This window comes from Haliotis rufescens, unplaced genomic scaffold, assembly GCF_023055435.1.
Source record: "Haliotis rufescens isolate VD_foot unplaced genomic scaffold, xgHalRufe1.0.p SCAF_33, whole genome shotgun sequence".
Taxonomy (NCBI): domain Eukaryota; kingdom Metazoa; phylum Mollusca; class Gastropoda; order Lepetellida; family Haliotidae; genus Haliotis; species Haliotis rufescens.
In genome coordinates this window covers 2,412,631-2,431,486 of record NW_025964035.1, presented here as the reverse complement: position 1 = coordinate 2,431,486, position 18,856 = coordinate 2,412,631, and the positions used below count along the sequence as shown (strand labels likewise).

Below are 18,856 nucleotides of genomic sequence, written 5' to 3'. Positions count from 1 at the left end.
CCATTGCCCCCTGTACGTTTCCGACGAAACTTAGAGGAAAAGGAAAGAATTCAGAGTTCGTTTTTTTATGTTGGTTGGTTGGTTTGTTGTTTAACGCCGCACTCAGCAATATTCCAGCTATATGACGGCGGTCTGTAAATAATCGAGTCTGGACCAGACAATCCAGTGATTAATATCATGAGCATCGATCCTCGCAATTGGGATCGATGACATGCATCAACCAAGTCAGCGAGCCTGACCACCCGATCCCGTTAGTCGCCTTTTACGACAAGCATAGTCACATTTTACGGCAAGCATGGGTTGCTGAAGACCTATTCTACCCCGGAATCTTCACGGGTCTCGTTTTTCTATGTCATTGAGAAGTGAAAGAACTGTTGACAAATTGGATTTGTTCCTTTAAACCATAACTCATTCCAGCAAAAGATGGTAAAAAAGTAATCTGTGGGTGGGTAGTTTTGTGGAAACATAAATTGGTTAATTGAGTGAGTGAGTATGGTTTTACGCCGCTTTTAGCAATATTCCAGCAATATCACGGCGGGGGACACCAGAAATGGGCTTCACACATTGTACCCATGTCGGGAATCGAACCCGGGTCTTCGGCGTGACGAGCGAACGCTTTAACCACTAGGCTACCCGACCGCCCTGGTTGATTGAAGACTGGAGTAAGAATTTATTTTGCAACCACGTGACCCCTACCATACTTGAAAGTAACATTGTGCCGAAAAAGATCAGAAGTCTAAGATACTTAGTAGCAGGTGTGTATTATGCGAAAAAAAATCAATTGCTATTAAGTGATTATGACCAAGTCGAGGTGTTCTTTGATTGCTGTCTAAGATCAAGTACAGTTCTATAGCTATTACTCGATATGATATCGCTAACTTAAGATATTTTCAATCGAAAATCAAACATGATCAAATCGACTATGCTTGTCGTAAGAGGGGACTAACGGGATGGGGTGGTCAGGCTCGCTGACTTGGTTGATGCATGTCATCGATCCCAATTGCCTGGATCGATGCTCATGATATTAATGACTGGATTGTCTGGTCCAGACTCGATTATTTACAGACCGCCGTCATATAGCTGGAATATTGCTGAGTGCGGCGTTAAACAAACAAACAAAACAAACAAAATCAAATCGACTGAGAGGTATAGTTTATTTTGCCCCTTAGTTTGTATCATAGTATATAGAAAGGTGAAAAGGTGAGCGTATCCTGCACCCGTCACAAACACATGCAAAGTCAAGCCTTTGGTCATCTGAAATAAAGGGAACATAAGGGTACAAGTCAAAATCGGGAATTGCATCAAACATAATTTGAGTCATTGATTTGGGAATGCCCTCGTTCATTTTGAAAGATTTACTGGGCCTTGAATGTTGTAACTAATTCTGATAAAAAAAGCGTGTGAGCAAGAGCAATGAGATGGGGCTGGGTGGGATGGCACTGGATGCACGAGACAATGAAGATAAACATCTCTCGTTGCAGGTTGCTTCACGAAATTCTGAAACCAAGCCTTCATTCCATCATTGGAAGCATCTTCATCTCGCTACAGCATGTGCCTTGTGTTTAGTGTTTCAGCGTCACAGAAGAAAAGTATCACACGAACAGTGGAAAGTGTAATATTAAACAGCGCCATGATGGTTTGCCTTGTGTGAATAGTCAACCTCAACAATTGCCACGTGTAGCAACGGTCATGCAACCTCATTCAAGTGCCGTTGATTATGTGCCTGATGTGAATTCCCATCATATCTTGCAATTGCATCTGTGAGTACAGACCTACAGGAGCAATGGGTTCTCATGAATTCCTGCCTCAGCTACTTCTGGAAGGATCAGGTGCCAAACCGCTCCCATCTTCGTTCCCCGTTCTTTAAATAATGGATTAGGTTGACGCTGCAATTTGTGAATTATTGGATGTGTTTCAAAATATTGCTTCGCAAAGGTTCCATTTGTGTAATTTCTGATATTCCAATATGGAGTGTGGTTTCCTTGGAATCATTTTTGGTGCTATTATTCTGTGTTGTACACCTTCCCAATGCCAGGAACGTACCCGGATTATCAAAATGGTGGTGCTACTTCCGTCTAATAGGAGTCGGTTATTTTCCATACAGCGAGTCTACCCTGCCCTGGAGCTTGGCATGGAACGTGTTGTCAGTGATGATATTTTGCCCTCTTATAACCTAAGCCTTCAGTTTGGGGATTCAAAGTGTTCTATTGCCGACGGGATGAACGAAGCCATTGGATTTTACGCCAAAAAAGACGTCGACGTTTTTTTCGGGCCGTGTTGCGACTACGCTGCGGCACCGGTTGGGAGACAGGTAATGAATGTCTTGTGGATACAGATTTATTTGTGATGGGTTGGTTTGTTGTTTAACGCCGCTCTCAGCAATATTCCAGCTATATGACGGAGGTCTTTAAATAATCGAGTCATGACCAGACAATCCAGTGATTAATATCATGAGCATCGATCCGCTCAATTTGGATCGATGACATGCATCAACCAAGTCAGCGAGCCAAGCATTGGTTGATTGTCTGGTGCAGACTCGATTATTCACACACCGCCGTCATAAAGCTGGAATATTGCTGAGTGCGGCGTTAAAGGACAAACAAACAAACGAAACTTCACTGAAGGCACCATATTGTTCAATGTGTGACGTCATGTACAATTGATGACGTCATACCGTATTTTTCTCAACAATGGAGCACTATAACATAGCTATAGAATACTAAACGAGCTCCCGTGTAATACCAATTTTATGAAACGAGTGAATAGTTGTGGTAATAGTCAGATACCACAACTTTTCACGAGTTTCATAAAATTGATTTTACACGGGAGCGAGTTTAGTATTTTTTTTATTACTTGCCATTTATAACGTTTTTAGAATTATACTGTTGAGTATGAATAGGCTGACACCTACACGATCCACGGCATAGTCCAACTGAGTTTAACAGAATAATACTTTAAACACGTCAAAAGTTTAAACGTATGAATACAATACCATACAACGGTCCGCCTTTAGAATTCACAAAAATTATCGTTGGGCTAAGACTATCGCAACTCACATACTTTTACAGACTAACTACTGTCGTCGCGCTACAATACGATCGCCTTGTGGGCAGGGCCTTGCGCCTCAAAGTTTACAATAACGTCACAATACCCGATGACGTAATTTGTGGAATTTTGTTGCAAGATCCATAGGCGAAACAATGCCACGTGATGTCAGCCTAGCAACAAGGTTGCTGGGGTCATCGAAAGTGCATAAGCCCCTCTCAGTGATCTATCAACTCCACATGCAATGTTGTTGAAAAAGCCATGGGATGTTGAGAGCTTTCAATATTTGTTCGAGAAACGTGTTCCGAGAGTACATACGCACTCGTTTTGGTATTACGCAATGTGTAACACAGCTGTATGTTAGTTAAACGGGTGATCTCTTCACGGGCAAATAATAAATAGAGATTACTACACGAGTGTCTGTCAGATACCATTGATCTTACAACGAGTTGTTTCAAATCGTATCTAACGAGCGAAAGCGAGTTAGATACGCTTTGTAACAACGAGTTGTATGATCAATGGTATCTGACAGGCACGAGTGCAGTAATCTGTTTCTTACACACCCTTAAATCGCACCGATGCATTTTGTCTATTCTCGTGATTGCAGAAGCGCATTAATACATAACACCAGTGTTATAAGTGACGTCATCCTATATGCTGCTTACTACTCATGAATAATGTGACCCTACACAAAAAGGTTTCCTTCATATCTGTGGATTATCAAGGCGATGATGAAAATGCAAACTAGACAAAAACAAAGAACACGCTGGGTGCCAAGTTGAAAGTTTACACCTCAAAGAAATTACCAAATATGTACAACAATGTTTACTTCCGTATGACATCACTACCGGTGACCGACTTTTACAAAATGGCGTGTTCACTGACAACGGTACGTGGGATTTCCAGAGGAGGATTTTCGTTGATTTAGGGATCGTATACACATAAATGTGTCACGTAAGAAATCAGAAACATTCTGACAATCTGCGCACTGTTATTTGTTTACCATGTTTGCCAATGTAACAAAGAGAATGAGTCAGAAATGCAGATAACTACCGTCATCGTTGTGCGCGATTTAGCGTCAGTCATGGCGTCACACAGGACTGAAACTTTTACGGTTTCTGTTGAATTCCCCACATCATTGTAATGTATATATATGTTTAATTCCATAATTAGAGCAACGATACTCTTCCCATGAATATTCTATAAATGCGTGATCGAGCAAATGTATGCAACAATTAGACGAAAGTACCTCTAAAAAGGCTACACAGTGTAAAATCTGAATTTTGCTTTGTTTACATTTCAGCAAGTACAGTTTTCCGAGCACAGTTTTCGTTTCCATACCTAATTTATTTTGCATGATTTCATCTAGATAATTTGCATTGGTGACAAAGATCATTTATCCATTGTTTCGAAAATGTATGAGGAATTCAGGGATGCATGTATAGCAGCTGAGTTTGATACCTGATCGAATAGGCGTCTCATAACCGGCATTTTGCCACAATCCAATATGGCGGAACGTACACTTCGGCGTTCGTGTATGCGTATTTTCCCAAACATTCTTAACTATTCTAGGCTTATCAGCGATGTTTCAGAATTACAATTAGTGATTTTATCACTGATATGCTATTTTTCTACTTTAATTAATCGAGTAAATATCCGATATTTAGATTTCTAAACACTCAATAACGCCGTGAATTGTGATTTGGCATGATTTACAATGTACCTAATTTTCAGAAGTCACTTTCAGTAATTTTGAATTGCCTAAAATGACAGTAAATGATAAACAGAAGGGGGAATTCAAAACTGTGAAGTTTATTAGTCTGCGTGATGTATTTTGAATTTTATTCGATTTCGAAGTGAGGGTTGAAGAGGGACATATGTGTCGCTGTGGCATCCAGGGGGTTTACACTCTGAAAAAACGTTGCCAGAACAACAGATAATGTAACTGATAATAATAACAAACATACTTGCAGGAGATGACGAGTTTGTTTTTTTTATTATTAATTACACGGTCCTGTTGTTCAATACAGACGTAGGTGAACATTCGACTGAAGCACGAGCAACTTATGAATTACTTACACTCAGGAAAGTAGTCCGTCATCATCTGACCCCAGGTCATCATCATGGAGTAGCCAATCACGGACCTGGAATTCGATCTCACACATATGTTTGATACCAGTTATCTCAAATGGGTTTCTCACCCACAGGTGTGTAAGAATATGGATTCAGGCGACATATCAGCATTGAGAATCGCTAAAATGCACATATGTAAATGTCGGAAAGTTATGTACCCTGATGGGTAATGTGATAAAATAATCGATATTGAACATATGGTGTTACGTCACGACTATTTTTGTGATGTCATCGTCATATCATACTGGGGGCGGTCGGATAGCCTAGTGGTTAAAGCGTTCGCTCGTCACGCCGAAGACCCGGGTTCAATTCCCGACATGGGTACAATGTGTGTAGCCCATTTCTCGTGTCCCCCGCCGTGATATTGCTGGAATATTGCTAAAAGCGGCGTAAAACCATACTCACTCACTCATATCATACTGTAGGTTTACGTTGAGTGTTAAGTTGGTTGAATTTTGCTATTGATCATAACTATATGGATCTTTTATTTCGTCAAGTAGGACCCTTGATAAATGTTGAAAAACGTCTGAGCGTAGAAAATAATCAAAACCTGAAATGTGTACCCCATATATTATATGTTCGTAAATAGACGCAACCAAGAAACATTTCCATGATCATAAAAAAATATGTTTACAAAAAGCAAATTCCATATCATTAGCATGTTTATGAATCACAATCAAACAGCGATGATACCACCGGTAGCATCCGTCACAAACACATGCAAAGGCAAGTCAACCGTTCACCTGAAAATACACGGAAACATATGGCACAAAAGACACATGAAACCTCAATCCAGAATTTTTCCGCTCTTCGAATCTTATTATTCATGTCATATTTGCACAGTCAATCAAAATGTCTTTTCAATACCCAACAAATACTCATCTCCCTTTATCCATCATGTTATATCGCCATTCTGTGAGGATAAATACCCCGGACCAATTCGCCTCCGCAGGGTCGTTTTCATCCCGATTCGAATGACACGACGCTAACAATAGTTGTCGTAACTAATTATTCTCACAAGCGTGAATCATGACCTCACACGTGATTATTTTTTGAAAATGAGTTGGATTGAACCAACTGGGGATTCCTTTGATCCATTGCTTCAATAGAGATGAGCTAGTTGGAATGTAGGAAGGTGATCCTACAGCCTGCACAAATAATCCTCCACTTTCAAAATGCCATCACTCAGAGTTTATGGAAACACACAGATCATTAGATAGCGTTCCACGTCATCCCTTCTTCAAGTCTTACCCTGTATCCGTGAAGGTTAAGTTTAGTTGTCTCGCTTGAAGTATTTACGATAGAATGTCGAAAGAATTATTTTAAGATCATGATTAATAAATACACAGCTAGTCGGAAACGTTAATGTCAGGGGTATGCGCGGTGCAGGTCTAAAAGGGGACACAGTAAAATCATGGATATTAATGATGAAAAAGATTCAAACAAGTTAGCAATCTTGGTAAATCTTGCTGTGTGCTGATGTTTGGTTTTGAGTGCATGGGCATGTTAGTGTTCTCGTCAACATGGTCAAAGCTCCTTGCTCCAAGGACAATGCAATGCCTTGTTCGTTTGTTGTTGAACGCCGCACTCAGGAATATTTCAGCTATATGACGGCGGTCTGTAACTAATCTGGACCAGACAATTCAATGCATTTTTGTATCAATATACGAATTAAACGTATATTCAGGTACCAGTCAGTTTAAGGATTTTTAAGATTTTGCGATGAGGTGAGATGGGGTTAAACGTCGCGTTTAAGATTATTTTACTAATGTTGCCACATGCATGTACGTAGCTATAGGTGTGTGTGTGTGTGTGTGTGTGTGTGTGTGTGTCTGCCTGTACTAGTCCGAACTGATGTCGACCCGTGAAGATCCGGGGTAGAATAGGGCTTCAGCAACCCGTGCTTGCCGTAAAAGGTGACTATGCTTGTCGTAAAAGGCGACTAACGGGATCGGGTGGTCTGGCTCGATGACTTGGTTGATGCATGTCATCGATCCCAATTGCGTGGATCGATGCTCATGATGTCAATCACTGGATTGTCTGGTCCAGACTCGATTATTTACAGACCGCCGCCATATAGCTGGAATATTGCTGAGTGCGGCGTTAAACAACAAACCAGCCAGCCAACCAGCCGAACTGATGTCGGTGTTTTAGTGCTAGCCCACTGAGATACCATGCCGCAGTTTGACATGGATACAGTTCTCCGAGCCGACCAGTTCCCGTTCTACCTCCAAATGCCGATCTCTTGGCAGAGTAACAACAAGTACCATCTGTTAACGTCTTTTAGTATGAAGCCGCCGATGCAAGAACCCCCAACCTATCCTAACCACGCCCTATCCACTACACCACGGAGATTGTTCTTATGACTTAATGTCAATTTATTGCCGATAGGAAGCGGTGAAGCAAAGAATGATAGACTTACATATGTTATATTATATAATTGAGATCGGGAATTAATTCCCATTTTCTGCTTTGCTAACGGCAAAGGAAATAATGCCACAACGTGCTTCGAACTATGACGTCAAGTGCACACTGCATGGTAGCCTTTTTGCGTGACGTCGGAGCGCTCTCTGACGTAAATGCAAAAGAGCGCACGTATGTGTCGCAAACGGCTGGTGTTATCACTGATTTCCAAATATATTTCTTTGCCATTTTTCCTTTTGCACCTAGTTTTAGCGGATAATCGAGTTTCTCTCAAACGTTTATTACCCAGAATGCTGATACCGGAAACCACCATGTACATCAGTCGATACAAAAGTAGGACTGCTCAAATAAACCCCGCTTTCAAAATATTCCAGCAACATCCGGGGGACATTAGAAATAGACTTCATATACTGTACCCGTATGGGGAATCGAACCTGGGTCTTCGGCGTGACCAGTGAACGCTTTAACCACTAGGCTACCCCACCGCCCCGATGAGGCCACGAATATTTCGATCTAATCTCGTACTATTACGTGTGTCACAATATGACAAATGTTAACATGATGACAGTTACTTGGCGCCATACATAACATAATATCATATGTCACTTTCAGACAGGAATCCTCGATCTCTTGTCATTAAAAATGTATTAAAAATGACACTAATGAAATACCCCCACTTTTTTCCGTAACAGCCAGTTAAAATATCGTTAACATAAGGTAAACTTAATAATCTATCATACAACTCCAGTAATATCCCATGCTTAATATGACCGAAATGTATCAAGATGACGCCAAAGTGATGAATCGTTTTATCAAACTTGTGATGTGGGGTTAATAGATATTCGAACGAAAAGGAATTTCGTAATGGAATGGTGTAATAAACGCATTCATTTCAATAACCCCAAGATAATTCGTCTTCGTTAAACGGTAACTAGTCGAAATGTCTACATCCAATATGTTTATAATATCTTCAGTCCCAGAAAATGAAACGATTTATCTTTTAACTTAACAGGAAAGGAGTGAGTGAGTGAGTGAGTGAGGTTTCACGCCGCTTTTAGCAATATTCCAGCAATATCACGGCGGGGGACACCAGAAATGGGCTTCACACATTGTACCCATGTCGGGAATCGAACCCGGGTCTTCGGCGTGACGAGTTAACACTTTAACCACTAGGCTACACGACCGCCCCTGACAGGAAAGGAAAGTATTCTTACATGCTCACCACAATCATGAAATCGTAATTAAATTGTCACTACTAAACCTATGTGTTTAACATCCTCAGAGCAAATGTCCATGGTTTGATCTCCGTCCTCGTCAACCGCCTCCTTGGTCTAGTGGTAGAGCGCCCGCCCGGATAGCGGAAGGTCCGGGGTTCGATCCCCGGCCGCGTCATACCAAAAGACGTTAAAAGATGGTACTTGTTGTTACCCAGTCGGCAACTCGGCATTAAGGGGCTAAAACAAGAACTGGTCGGCTCGGAGTCAGTTTTCTGTGTCTGAGTGGGGTATTCATGTTAAACTGCGGCATAGTATCTCAGTGAGCTAGCATTATAAATCGGCATCAGTCCGGACTAGTACAAGCAACCATACAAACACACAAACGTACATGCACGTCGTTTATAAGTGCAATAATCTTGGACGCGACGTTAAACCCCCTTTCACCACCTCTCCTCCGTCCTCGTCATAGTGTTATACGTACATAAAAAACTAATATACGTTAATGGATGGTACGTATTTGTTGTTATCCCGCCTGGCGCTCGGTATTTAATGGATGAAACAAGAACTAGACAAAAACAAGGACATTAGTGATCAACTTCTAAAGTCGTTCGAATTGTTTGAATTTTAATATTTTTGACTAATAATTTTCGAAGAATATTGATTTAGAACATATTTGGAATTGTCTTCATTAAGCATAAAAGTCAAGAAACGATATCATTTGGAAGATCTAAGACTGAAGCTGTGAATGATAATATCGTATATCGATTCGTGTCTTCGCACTAACATACGTCTCGCGATAGTACGGATACGCACTGATACAGGATACAGGGTGGGGGAGGGGGGTTGTTCTAGGTTTGTCAGCACCATACCCGTGCTCGTGGGTTTCACCGAAATGGTAAACGTCTGAGACCTGCATCACTTCGGACTTTCCTCCCACATTAAGCTGACACGCCGAAATAACTGGAATACTGTTAACCGCGGCGTTAAACCCAACTCACTCACTCACTAATCTGATTGATGATTAACAACGCAGCCATTAGCCAGCTAGTTGTATATATCAGAGGTCAGCTGTCAGGTTGTGGATATCCAGTGGTTGGTATCTTTAGCAACGCCGTCGGTGGACAATGATAGGTTATCAACTAAGCCTCGGAGCATGGCCGACCGATTTAATTAATGATACAGTCCCCTCGAAGGACAAGTGATAGAGTGGTAGTGGTCTACTCTAACCCGTGTCGGGGGCACGGGTGGCCCAGTCGTCTAAGGCGCCGCGATTCGCTGTGCAGAGTTGCGTCCCTTGGGCACGCCAGAAACCTATGATTGTGGGTTCGAATCCCGGTTCGCCCCGATTATGTTTCTAGGTTTGTCAGCACCATACCCGTGCTTGTGGGTTTCACCGAAGTGGTCAACGTCTTAGACCTGCATCACTTCGGGCTTTCCTCCCACATTAAGCTGACACGCCGCGATATAACTGGAATACTGTTAAAAGCGGCGTTAATCCGAACTCACTCACTCTAACCCGTGTCCTATCTGGTCTTTATATTTCTAGGTTTGTCAGCATCATACCCGTGCTCGTGGGTTTCACCGAAGTGGTAAACGTCTGAGACATGCATCACTCTGGGGTTTCGACCCTTTGAATAAAATAGGTCTTCAGCAACCCATACTTGCCGTAAAAGGCGACTTTGCTTTTCGAAAGAGGCGAATAACGGGATCGGGTGGTCAGGCTCGCTGACCTGGTTGATGCATGTCATCGTATTCAAATTGCGTGGATCGATGTTCATGATGTTAATCACTGGATTGTCTGGTCCAGACTCGATTATTTACAGAACGCCGTCATATAGCTGGAATATTGCTGAGTGCGGCGTAAAACAACAAACAAACACTTCAATACCAACTTCATCCGACACACAGTGATATCACTGCAATCTTGTTCAAAGAGGCGTAAAGATCAACTCACTCACTCACTCGCTCAATTGGTCCTTCAACCTGCCTTTGTGCATGTACGCTGGTATATAAAATAACCATGCAAAGGCTACATTATAAACCGGTAATTGTAACAAACTGCCTAAGGATTGACTTGGGGAACGAGTGAGTGAGTGAGTATGGTTTTAGCAATATTCAACAATATCACGGCGGGGGACACCGGAAATGGGCTACACACATTGTACCCATGTGGTAAATCGAACCCGGGTCTTCGACGTGTGGAGCGAACGCTTTAATCACTAGGCTACCCCGACACCCCTTTGAGGAACGAAAGACTGGCGATTCAGTCGGCGACAGAACATATTATTGACACATATCAGACATGATCGTACTTTATCATATTGGTGTAAAAGTACTGACTGAATAGGCATATATCAATAGAATCAACGATTGCTGCCAAACTAGTCTGTCACACATCCGGGAATATGACTCAATAATGACATAGGTATTCTCGAAACGGATGTGTATGCGTTCGTATGTCATCATTTGAAGAGGCGGCGTGGTAGCCATTGATTAAAACGTTCGCTCTCACATCCTGGCTTGGTGATTTTTTTAAGGACAGACGGGATGACGCCATCCGCCTACCGTGTTATATATACTCAACAACAAAGTTCCTGTGACACCAATATTTTAGACTATTTTTCAAACAAGTAAAGTTTGGTTTTCAAAAACGCAACTGCTACAGAAAAGGATGCATTCCATGCAAAAGTTGACTTTTATGCAAGCCCCATGCATTTCACTACCCAAGAATGGATATAAAAACATGTGCGTTAACGGAATTCCATATGCATTGTTTAGCATCGGGCTGACAACAACCACTAAGAAAAACAACAAAATTACGCAATTATTCAACATTTCGAACTGCCACGCCTGTCCGAGAATGAGCTTCTGCGAGCCATTGGTATGCTTGAAGCAGGATCGAATCAGCGTGATGTTGCAAGACAATTTAACGTCCACAGAAACACCATTTGGTGTTTATGGCAACGTTGGCAACAGACGAATGCAGTCAGAGACCATCCTCGAAGTGGCTAGCCACGCGTAACCATTAGTCGACAAGACAACTAGATTCGAACAACACACCTACGGAATCGATTCCAGCCAGCAACAGTGACTGCAAGAAGCATCCCTGGCCTTCGACGAATTTCTTCACAAACCGTACGTCGCCGCCTCAGATGTGCAGGGATTGTCGCCAGAAGACCCGCCAGACGTCCCATTTTGACAGGAAACCACCGCCAAGCACGTCTACAGTGGTGCAGACAGCGTCTACGCTGGACGGCCATGTAGAGGGGACAAGTTCTGTTCACTGACGAGTCTCGTTTTCACCTCAGCCACAGCGATGGACGGATTCATGTGTACCGACGTCAAGGTGAACGTTACGTCAATCATTGTGTCATGGAAGAAGATCGGTTAGGGGGCGGCAGCGTTATGGTATGGAGTGGGATTACAGCAAGACAGAGGACCCGTCTGATAGTGGTAGAGGTAAATCTCAATGGACAGCGCTACCGCGACGAGATCATCGGCGTTGTTCTACCGTTCTCGCGTCGTCATGGCCCAGGCTTTACACCCCTTTGAACTGTATATTAGTTATTTCAGGTTATGACTGTGAAAAGTGAGAAGTGATGCAGGTTTACGTTCATCACTAGCGGGTATGATGCTGACATATTGGGAATGAAATAGAAGGCGAATTTTGGATTGGAACCCACAATCATACGATTCTTGCTCATCTAAGAGAATGCAGCTCTGGACAGCAAAGTGCCTTTTTGTTTGTTTGTTTGTTTGTTGCGTAACGCCGCACTCAGCAGTATATATGACGGTGGTCTGACATCATGAGTCTCAATCCACGCAATTTGGATACGATGACATGTATCTACCAAGTCAGCGAGCCTGACCACCCGATCCCGACAGTCGCCTCTTACAAGCATATATACTTTATTTTGCCATGCTGTTAATGTCGCAGTATGGTAAAGTCATCAGACATTGTTTGAAGGGAATTATTTTCAGTACAAATATTCAACAGACCACATCACTGGCCATACATTTCAAATCCACGAACTTGTTAAAGAACGAGTATTTGAACAAGTTTTTAGATGTTATCAGATCGCTGTTCTAATCTCGTTTGGCTTCACAAAGATGGCGACTACCATAGGTGACGACCTAGTCGATCAGATAACGGAAACATTCGCGATTTCAACCCTGACACAAAAACATAGGCAATCGTTGGGGGATTTAAAAGATATAGAAGACATATTCGTGTCAGCATAGACAGGCAGCTTTTAATCACTTTCATACGAAGACCCGTGAAGATTCAGGGGTAGAATAGGTCTTCGGCAACCCATGCTTGCCGTAAAAGGCGACTATGCTTGTCGTAATAGGCGACTAACGGGATCAGGCTCGCTGACTTGGTTGATGCATGTCATCGATCCCAATTGCGTGGATCGATGCTCATGATGTCAATCACTTGATTGTCTGGTCCAGACTCGAATATTTACAGACCGCCGTCATATAGCTGGAATATTGCTGAGTGCGGCGTTAAACAACAAACAAACAAACAAACAAACACTTTCATACGAAGGTGTACCAGTCGTGGATGTTGATTTTGTTAAACGTTCTCTGATTTGACTATCGATATGTGCGATCGTCCAATTATATTTAGCACAGAAAAGTGGATTTGATGTGGCAAGGGTGGAAACACGACTTTGATAAAACGGCTAGTGGATGCTCTTGCCTCGGGGTGATTCTACCTGCGTTACTTTGGGCTTTCCCGAAACAGGCGTTTCTTTTGTTCAAAGCGCATCTCTTAGACAGGCAAAGGTGAATACACAATATGTTTGAGTTTATGCTCATACGTGTAACAGGACAGGAGTAAAACACCTCTTATTGCATGGCAACATTTCTATAACGAGGGTGATTGGCCCCGAGTATGTATCTAGGATTGTCAGGTTTCAACGACGTGTAAATGTCTGAAACCTGCATCAACTTGAGCTTTCCTCCCACATGAAGCTGACACGCCGTGATATAACTGGAATAATATTCAAAGCGACGTTGAACGCAACTCATTCATTCTTTAAGTCGTGGGTGGTCACAAGATTTAAAGATTTTTAACTCCATGAGGAAGGTAGAGGCAGCTTATGCTTCTTACTCAAGTCGGGCGGTGGGGTAGCCCCTTGGTTAAAGCGTTTGCTCGGCGCACCGAAGACCGGGTTCGAATACATGGTACCCCATAATGTGTAATGTGTAATCCTGTAAATATATTTAATGTGTAATCCTGGCATAATGCTACAAAAGCGTACCGCCATCTTAACTAGCTAGTTCCTAACGTTCATTCGCCTGAGTGGTCGAGTGTCTGCAACGGAAGGTCGGAGGTTCGATCTCTTGGCCGTGTCATACCAAAAGACGTAAAAAGACGGTACTTGTTGATACCCTTCCTGCTGTCTGCATAAAGGGGATAACTTGGTCTTGTCGGCTCAGAGTCAGTATTCTGTGTCTGAGTGGGGTACTCATGTTAAACTGCGTTATCGTATCTCAGTGGGCTAGCACTTTGATACCGGCAATAATTTGGACTAGTATAAGCAGGCACACACACACAGACACACACACACACACACACACACACACACACACACACACACACACACACACACACACACACACACACACACACACACACGTGCATGCACGCACACACGTCGCTTGCACGACGCTGTATATAAGTGCAATTATTTGATCGCGACGATAAACCCTATTTCAACTCGCCTCATTCAATGCCGGGAAATTTTATCCAGAGGGTTCAAATTTCCTGGCTTGAAATACTCAGTGGGCTAGCACTTTAATAGCGGCAATAGTTTAGACTAGTATAAGCAGGCACACACACACACACACACACACACACACACACACACACACACACGTGCATGCATGTCGTTAAATAAGTGCATACATAACCTTAAGTCTCGATCCCTATTTGTTGGTATGTATACTCACCGCAAAAAGAAACGCGAACCACGGAAACATTTAGAGAAGTATGTACGTTGAGAAGAGATGTTTCCAATGTGAACCAATTAATAACAAAACTAACAGTCAGTCAAGTGTTACCACAGGGCGTCTTTATTCTTATCACGATATGCTGCATATCACGATATGCTGCATATCACGATATGCTGCATTTCCAAACGTTACACGCTAGTCCTGCACGAGATAAATAGTGCATCCGCGTCATGAATCTATGACGTCACATGTTATGTGTTCATGAGTGTTGGTTCACACAACATACCAGTATGTTTGTTTGCGCATCTAACCAATCTAATATCTTTTGAATATGAATAAGTCTTTATGTATTAGGAAGAGAATTTGTGGATTCTTGATTATGAGGAACGCAATGCTTACTCCTCCATCATAATTATATGCTTACTCCTCTGTCAGGATCTAAAGTTACTTCCCCTGATGAAGGGGGGCACGGGTGGCCCAGTCGTCTAACGCGCCGCGATTCGCTGTGCAGAGTTGGACACGCCAGAAACCTATGATTGTGGGTTCGAATCCCGGTTCGACCCGATTATGTTTCTAGGTTTGTTAGCACCATACCCGTGCTCATTGGTATCACCGAAGTGATAAACGTCTAAGACATACGTCACTTCGGGCTTTCCTCCCACATTAAGCTGACACGCCGCTGTAACTGGAATACTAACCCCAACTCACTCACTCACTCACCTGATGGGAGTAAGTTTATACTCGGAAACGTTGTGTTCCTCATAATAAAGAAATAGACATCCACAATTCTCTTCCTTATAATGTATCACTTCTCAATGCCTTTCAAAGACTCTTTATTAACTAACATTTAAGGCATTCGCGTTTCTTAGGCGGTGAGTATATATATGTTGCTGTATATCAACAGACACGTTACTGGGACAAGCCAATGGTGACCGCCGGAGCCATGGCCAGAGACTTCGGACTGGTCAAGAAAAAAATGTTCCCTCTGATGACCCGTGTAGGGACGACGTTTGATTCCCTCGTGGAGATGGTCATGACAATCCTCAATCGATTCCACTGGTCAAAGGTCAAGCTTATATATAACCCGGATGGTCAAGCGCACATTGTTGACCGGTTTTGTCATATAGTCACGGATGGTATCCATCATGGCCTTAGAACGGAAACGAAGATGGGTATTTTTAATCATAAGTACCGGAAGTTTCACCGGAAGAAAGACATCCTGGACAACCTGGACTACGAGCTTGGCAACAGCTATGGAAGTAAGTGCTTTGTTGTGTTCACTGTTGCCATTTTAGTGTTATAGTGTAAAAGATTCACCGGATGTTGATTTTCAGAATGAACGGAAGTGACGTCAATGATATCAGATGAAAAGAGTTATCTCCCTTGATATCAAAGGAGGCGACGCCATATTCACATATCTACAAACAGACACTATAAACATCCATTTGATTGCTCGAATTTGCATGTGTATATTTATGAAATGATTACGCTTATCTCGAAGTGGAATATTTTGCAGATACATAGTATGATTTTGTTCACTTCGAGGTAGACAATATCTCGAGAGTCAAACGACGGTGTCATTTATACGACCCTGATAATGTTCAGGTAGGTGTACAGGTTGTGCCTTTATTGGCTAGTGGTATTCTTGCCTATGTCGTCAGTGTCTGGAGCGTGCCCCAGGCTGATTTGTGAGCACATGTCTGTTCTCAATATCACAGGAACATTACATATATCTCCCATAAGGGCAAGAATATAGATGAAATTATTTTCAGGAAATCGTACAGCATTATAACAATTGTTTTTATTGTTTCCGAGGAGGCAACATGACGTCATGTGAAGCATTGTCGCAAATAATTAAAGATGACGTCGTCCATTGTTCATGACGTCATGACAATTTTATGTGACGTCGTTCCAACAACAGAGGAACTGAGCTGATCAGTATTTGAGATCAAGAAACAAACACTATTCAACTTTTTCTCAGACAAAAATTTATAAGTATTGTAATAAGTATCCTACTTGCAACTAGAATTTACCGATTATAGAGCCATCGTGAATTCATCTTGAAACATCCTCGACAAGGCCCGAAACTTACAAAATTATTTTGCTCCGGACTGATAATCCGAAATGCCTCGTTGCTCGTAATGTTAAGTCTAAATATTCACAAAGCATTTACCTGTAAGGTCAAGAACCGAATCCTTTGATTTAACTGTTGGGTTACTTTTTTCAGTGTTTTAGTATGTAATTAATATACGCTAAAACAATTCCAATCTCTTTTGACAGAAGAGAAGGTTTACACCAGCCAGAGCACTTGTTCCACTGTGGAAATAACAAATCTAATTTCCCTTGACACATTGATGACACAGTGGTTAGTTTATGGACGTTGACAGGGAAATTTCCCCAAATAAATATTATGGACTATGTATAACCTCCAGTTGAGAAACAACATAAATACTCTGTTATAACCGTGACCTTTTTGACTTCCGTTACACCTTGCCTCAGAATAGCTGTTGAATTCCTTGTTCATAGCAAATGATATGTATGATTTATCTGTTCCGAATACCTACGACGCACCCGGCGGTGGACAGGTAACCTTGGATCAATTTAAGCTAAAATTTAGTTTGAATGTGTGTCTCCGTGATCAGAAGAACTGCTGTGTTATAACTGGAAATATCAAGATGTCGTGAAAGATGTTGATGACTTCCAGCAAGAGTGCGATCTGTTTGGATATAATGCAGCGATGACGTTTCCATCTTTTGCAATGTGATCTTGTACAGGGGCAAAACCCCTTTAAAGAGTCAAACTCCATACTGGAGTACTATTGTAACGCGTGGTACATGAACGTATACCTAAAACAGTCATCTAAATTTAATTAATATTAAAATGGAATTCGTCGCAAACCTGTGAAGCAAGTATTGAGGACCAACGAATGTGTATCAAAAGTTTACGTAGTTCAAAGACGATACTTGATTTGAAGACAACATCCTCCGTATATACGAAAACAATCCGTTACGATTCAAGTTACACTCTTTTAAAAAAGTAATTTTATGATAAAGATGGTTCCTAGAATGAGAAAAATATCCAATTCGCTGTTTCCTTTTCATGAAATGTTTGTTTTGTAGATTTTAACATCGTATTGTACTTACGTGGAAACAAGGACCCACACTAGTACTGCTTGAGTAACTATGAATCTGTGACAAATATTCCATCAATCAAATACAGATCATTGAGCACGTACCACTTGATTCAGTCAGACAGAGAAACATTTTTTTTAATTTCTTTTTTAAAGCGTGATTATCAGGATTTGCGTTTATGAAAATAAAGCAACTTTAATTTTAACGTTTTTCCAATTCATCAATTTCAAACAACAAACTATGAAATAATAAAATGCATACACGGACGTTCAGGAATGTAAGTTTACTGCCTGGCAAACGGAAAGTATGTCCCCATCTTTGATGATGGGTAAAAATGAAAGAAACAGTACTCGATGCTGATGTATTTGATATGAGTATCATGTTCGTGTTTTGGTCCTAAAGTGTGCAGTGTTTCCGCGACGGTTTCCAGCTTACTAAGTTTTAGTTAACGTTTGCAATTGTTTTGTCAAATCTAATTTTTAATTTTATACATTCCTTTGCTCGTCAGTTTACATAAAAAACGTGCATAAAGACCTTAACAAAAAGCATGACACACTGTATGCGTGGTCGGTAATCAATGACTTATCAATCTTTGGAGGCCCACGGGGTCATAAATTGTATGTACTTGTACGCCAATATTGATCCCCGTGTCCTCTTTTTAATTAGCGCTGCTTCAATGTTGGATTTTCTAAGATCCTTGAACCTTCAATGTCTAACATTTACGAATGGCTGAATAGCCGAGTTAGCTTTGAAAGGAGGCTAGTTTGACATCAAACAAGGCAATTTCCACATATAGTCTTTAAGCTTGATTTTAATGAGTTTTTAAAGAACTTCCAACAACACTTTGCGTTTCAATTTCCGCTTTAATCTGTCAAGTATTCAGGTTCATGACTTTGGAATGGCACTGAACTTACGGTCTACTTTGTATGATGTTAGTTTCGT

At 41.7% G+C, this 18,856-nt stretch overlaps 1 protein-coding gene across 1 annotated transcript in view; it reads left to right on the top strand.

Annotated features, from left to right (window-relative positions):
- LOC124115049 (atrial natriuretic peptide receptor 1-like) overlaps window positions 1-18,856 on the top strand; it is a 255,794-nt gene that overhangs the window by 17,194 nt on the left and 219,744 nt on the right. The window contains exons 3-4 of the mRNA XM_048380802.1: window positions 1,482-2,311; window positions 15,688-16,042. Coding sequence (XP_048236759.1) covers window positions 1,967-2,311; window positions 15,688-16,042 — 700 coding nt within the window. The 5' untranslated portion in view covers window positions 1,482-1,966. The remainder of the gene's footprint in view (window positions 1-1,481; window positions 2,312-15,687; window positions 16,043-18,856) is intronic.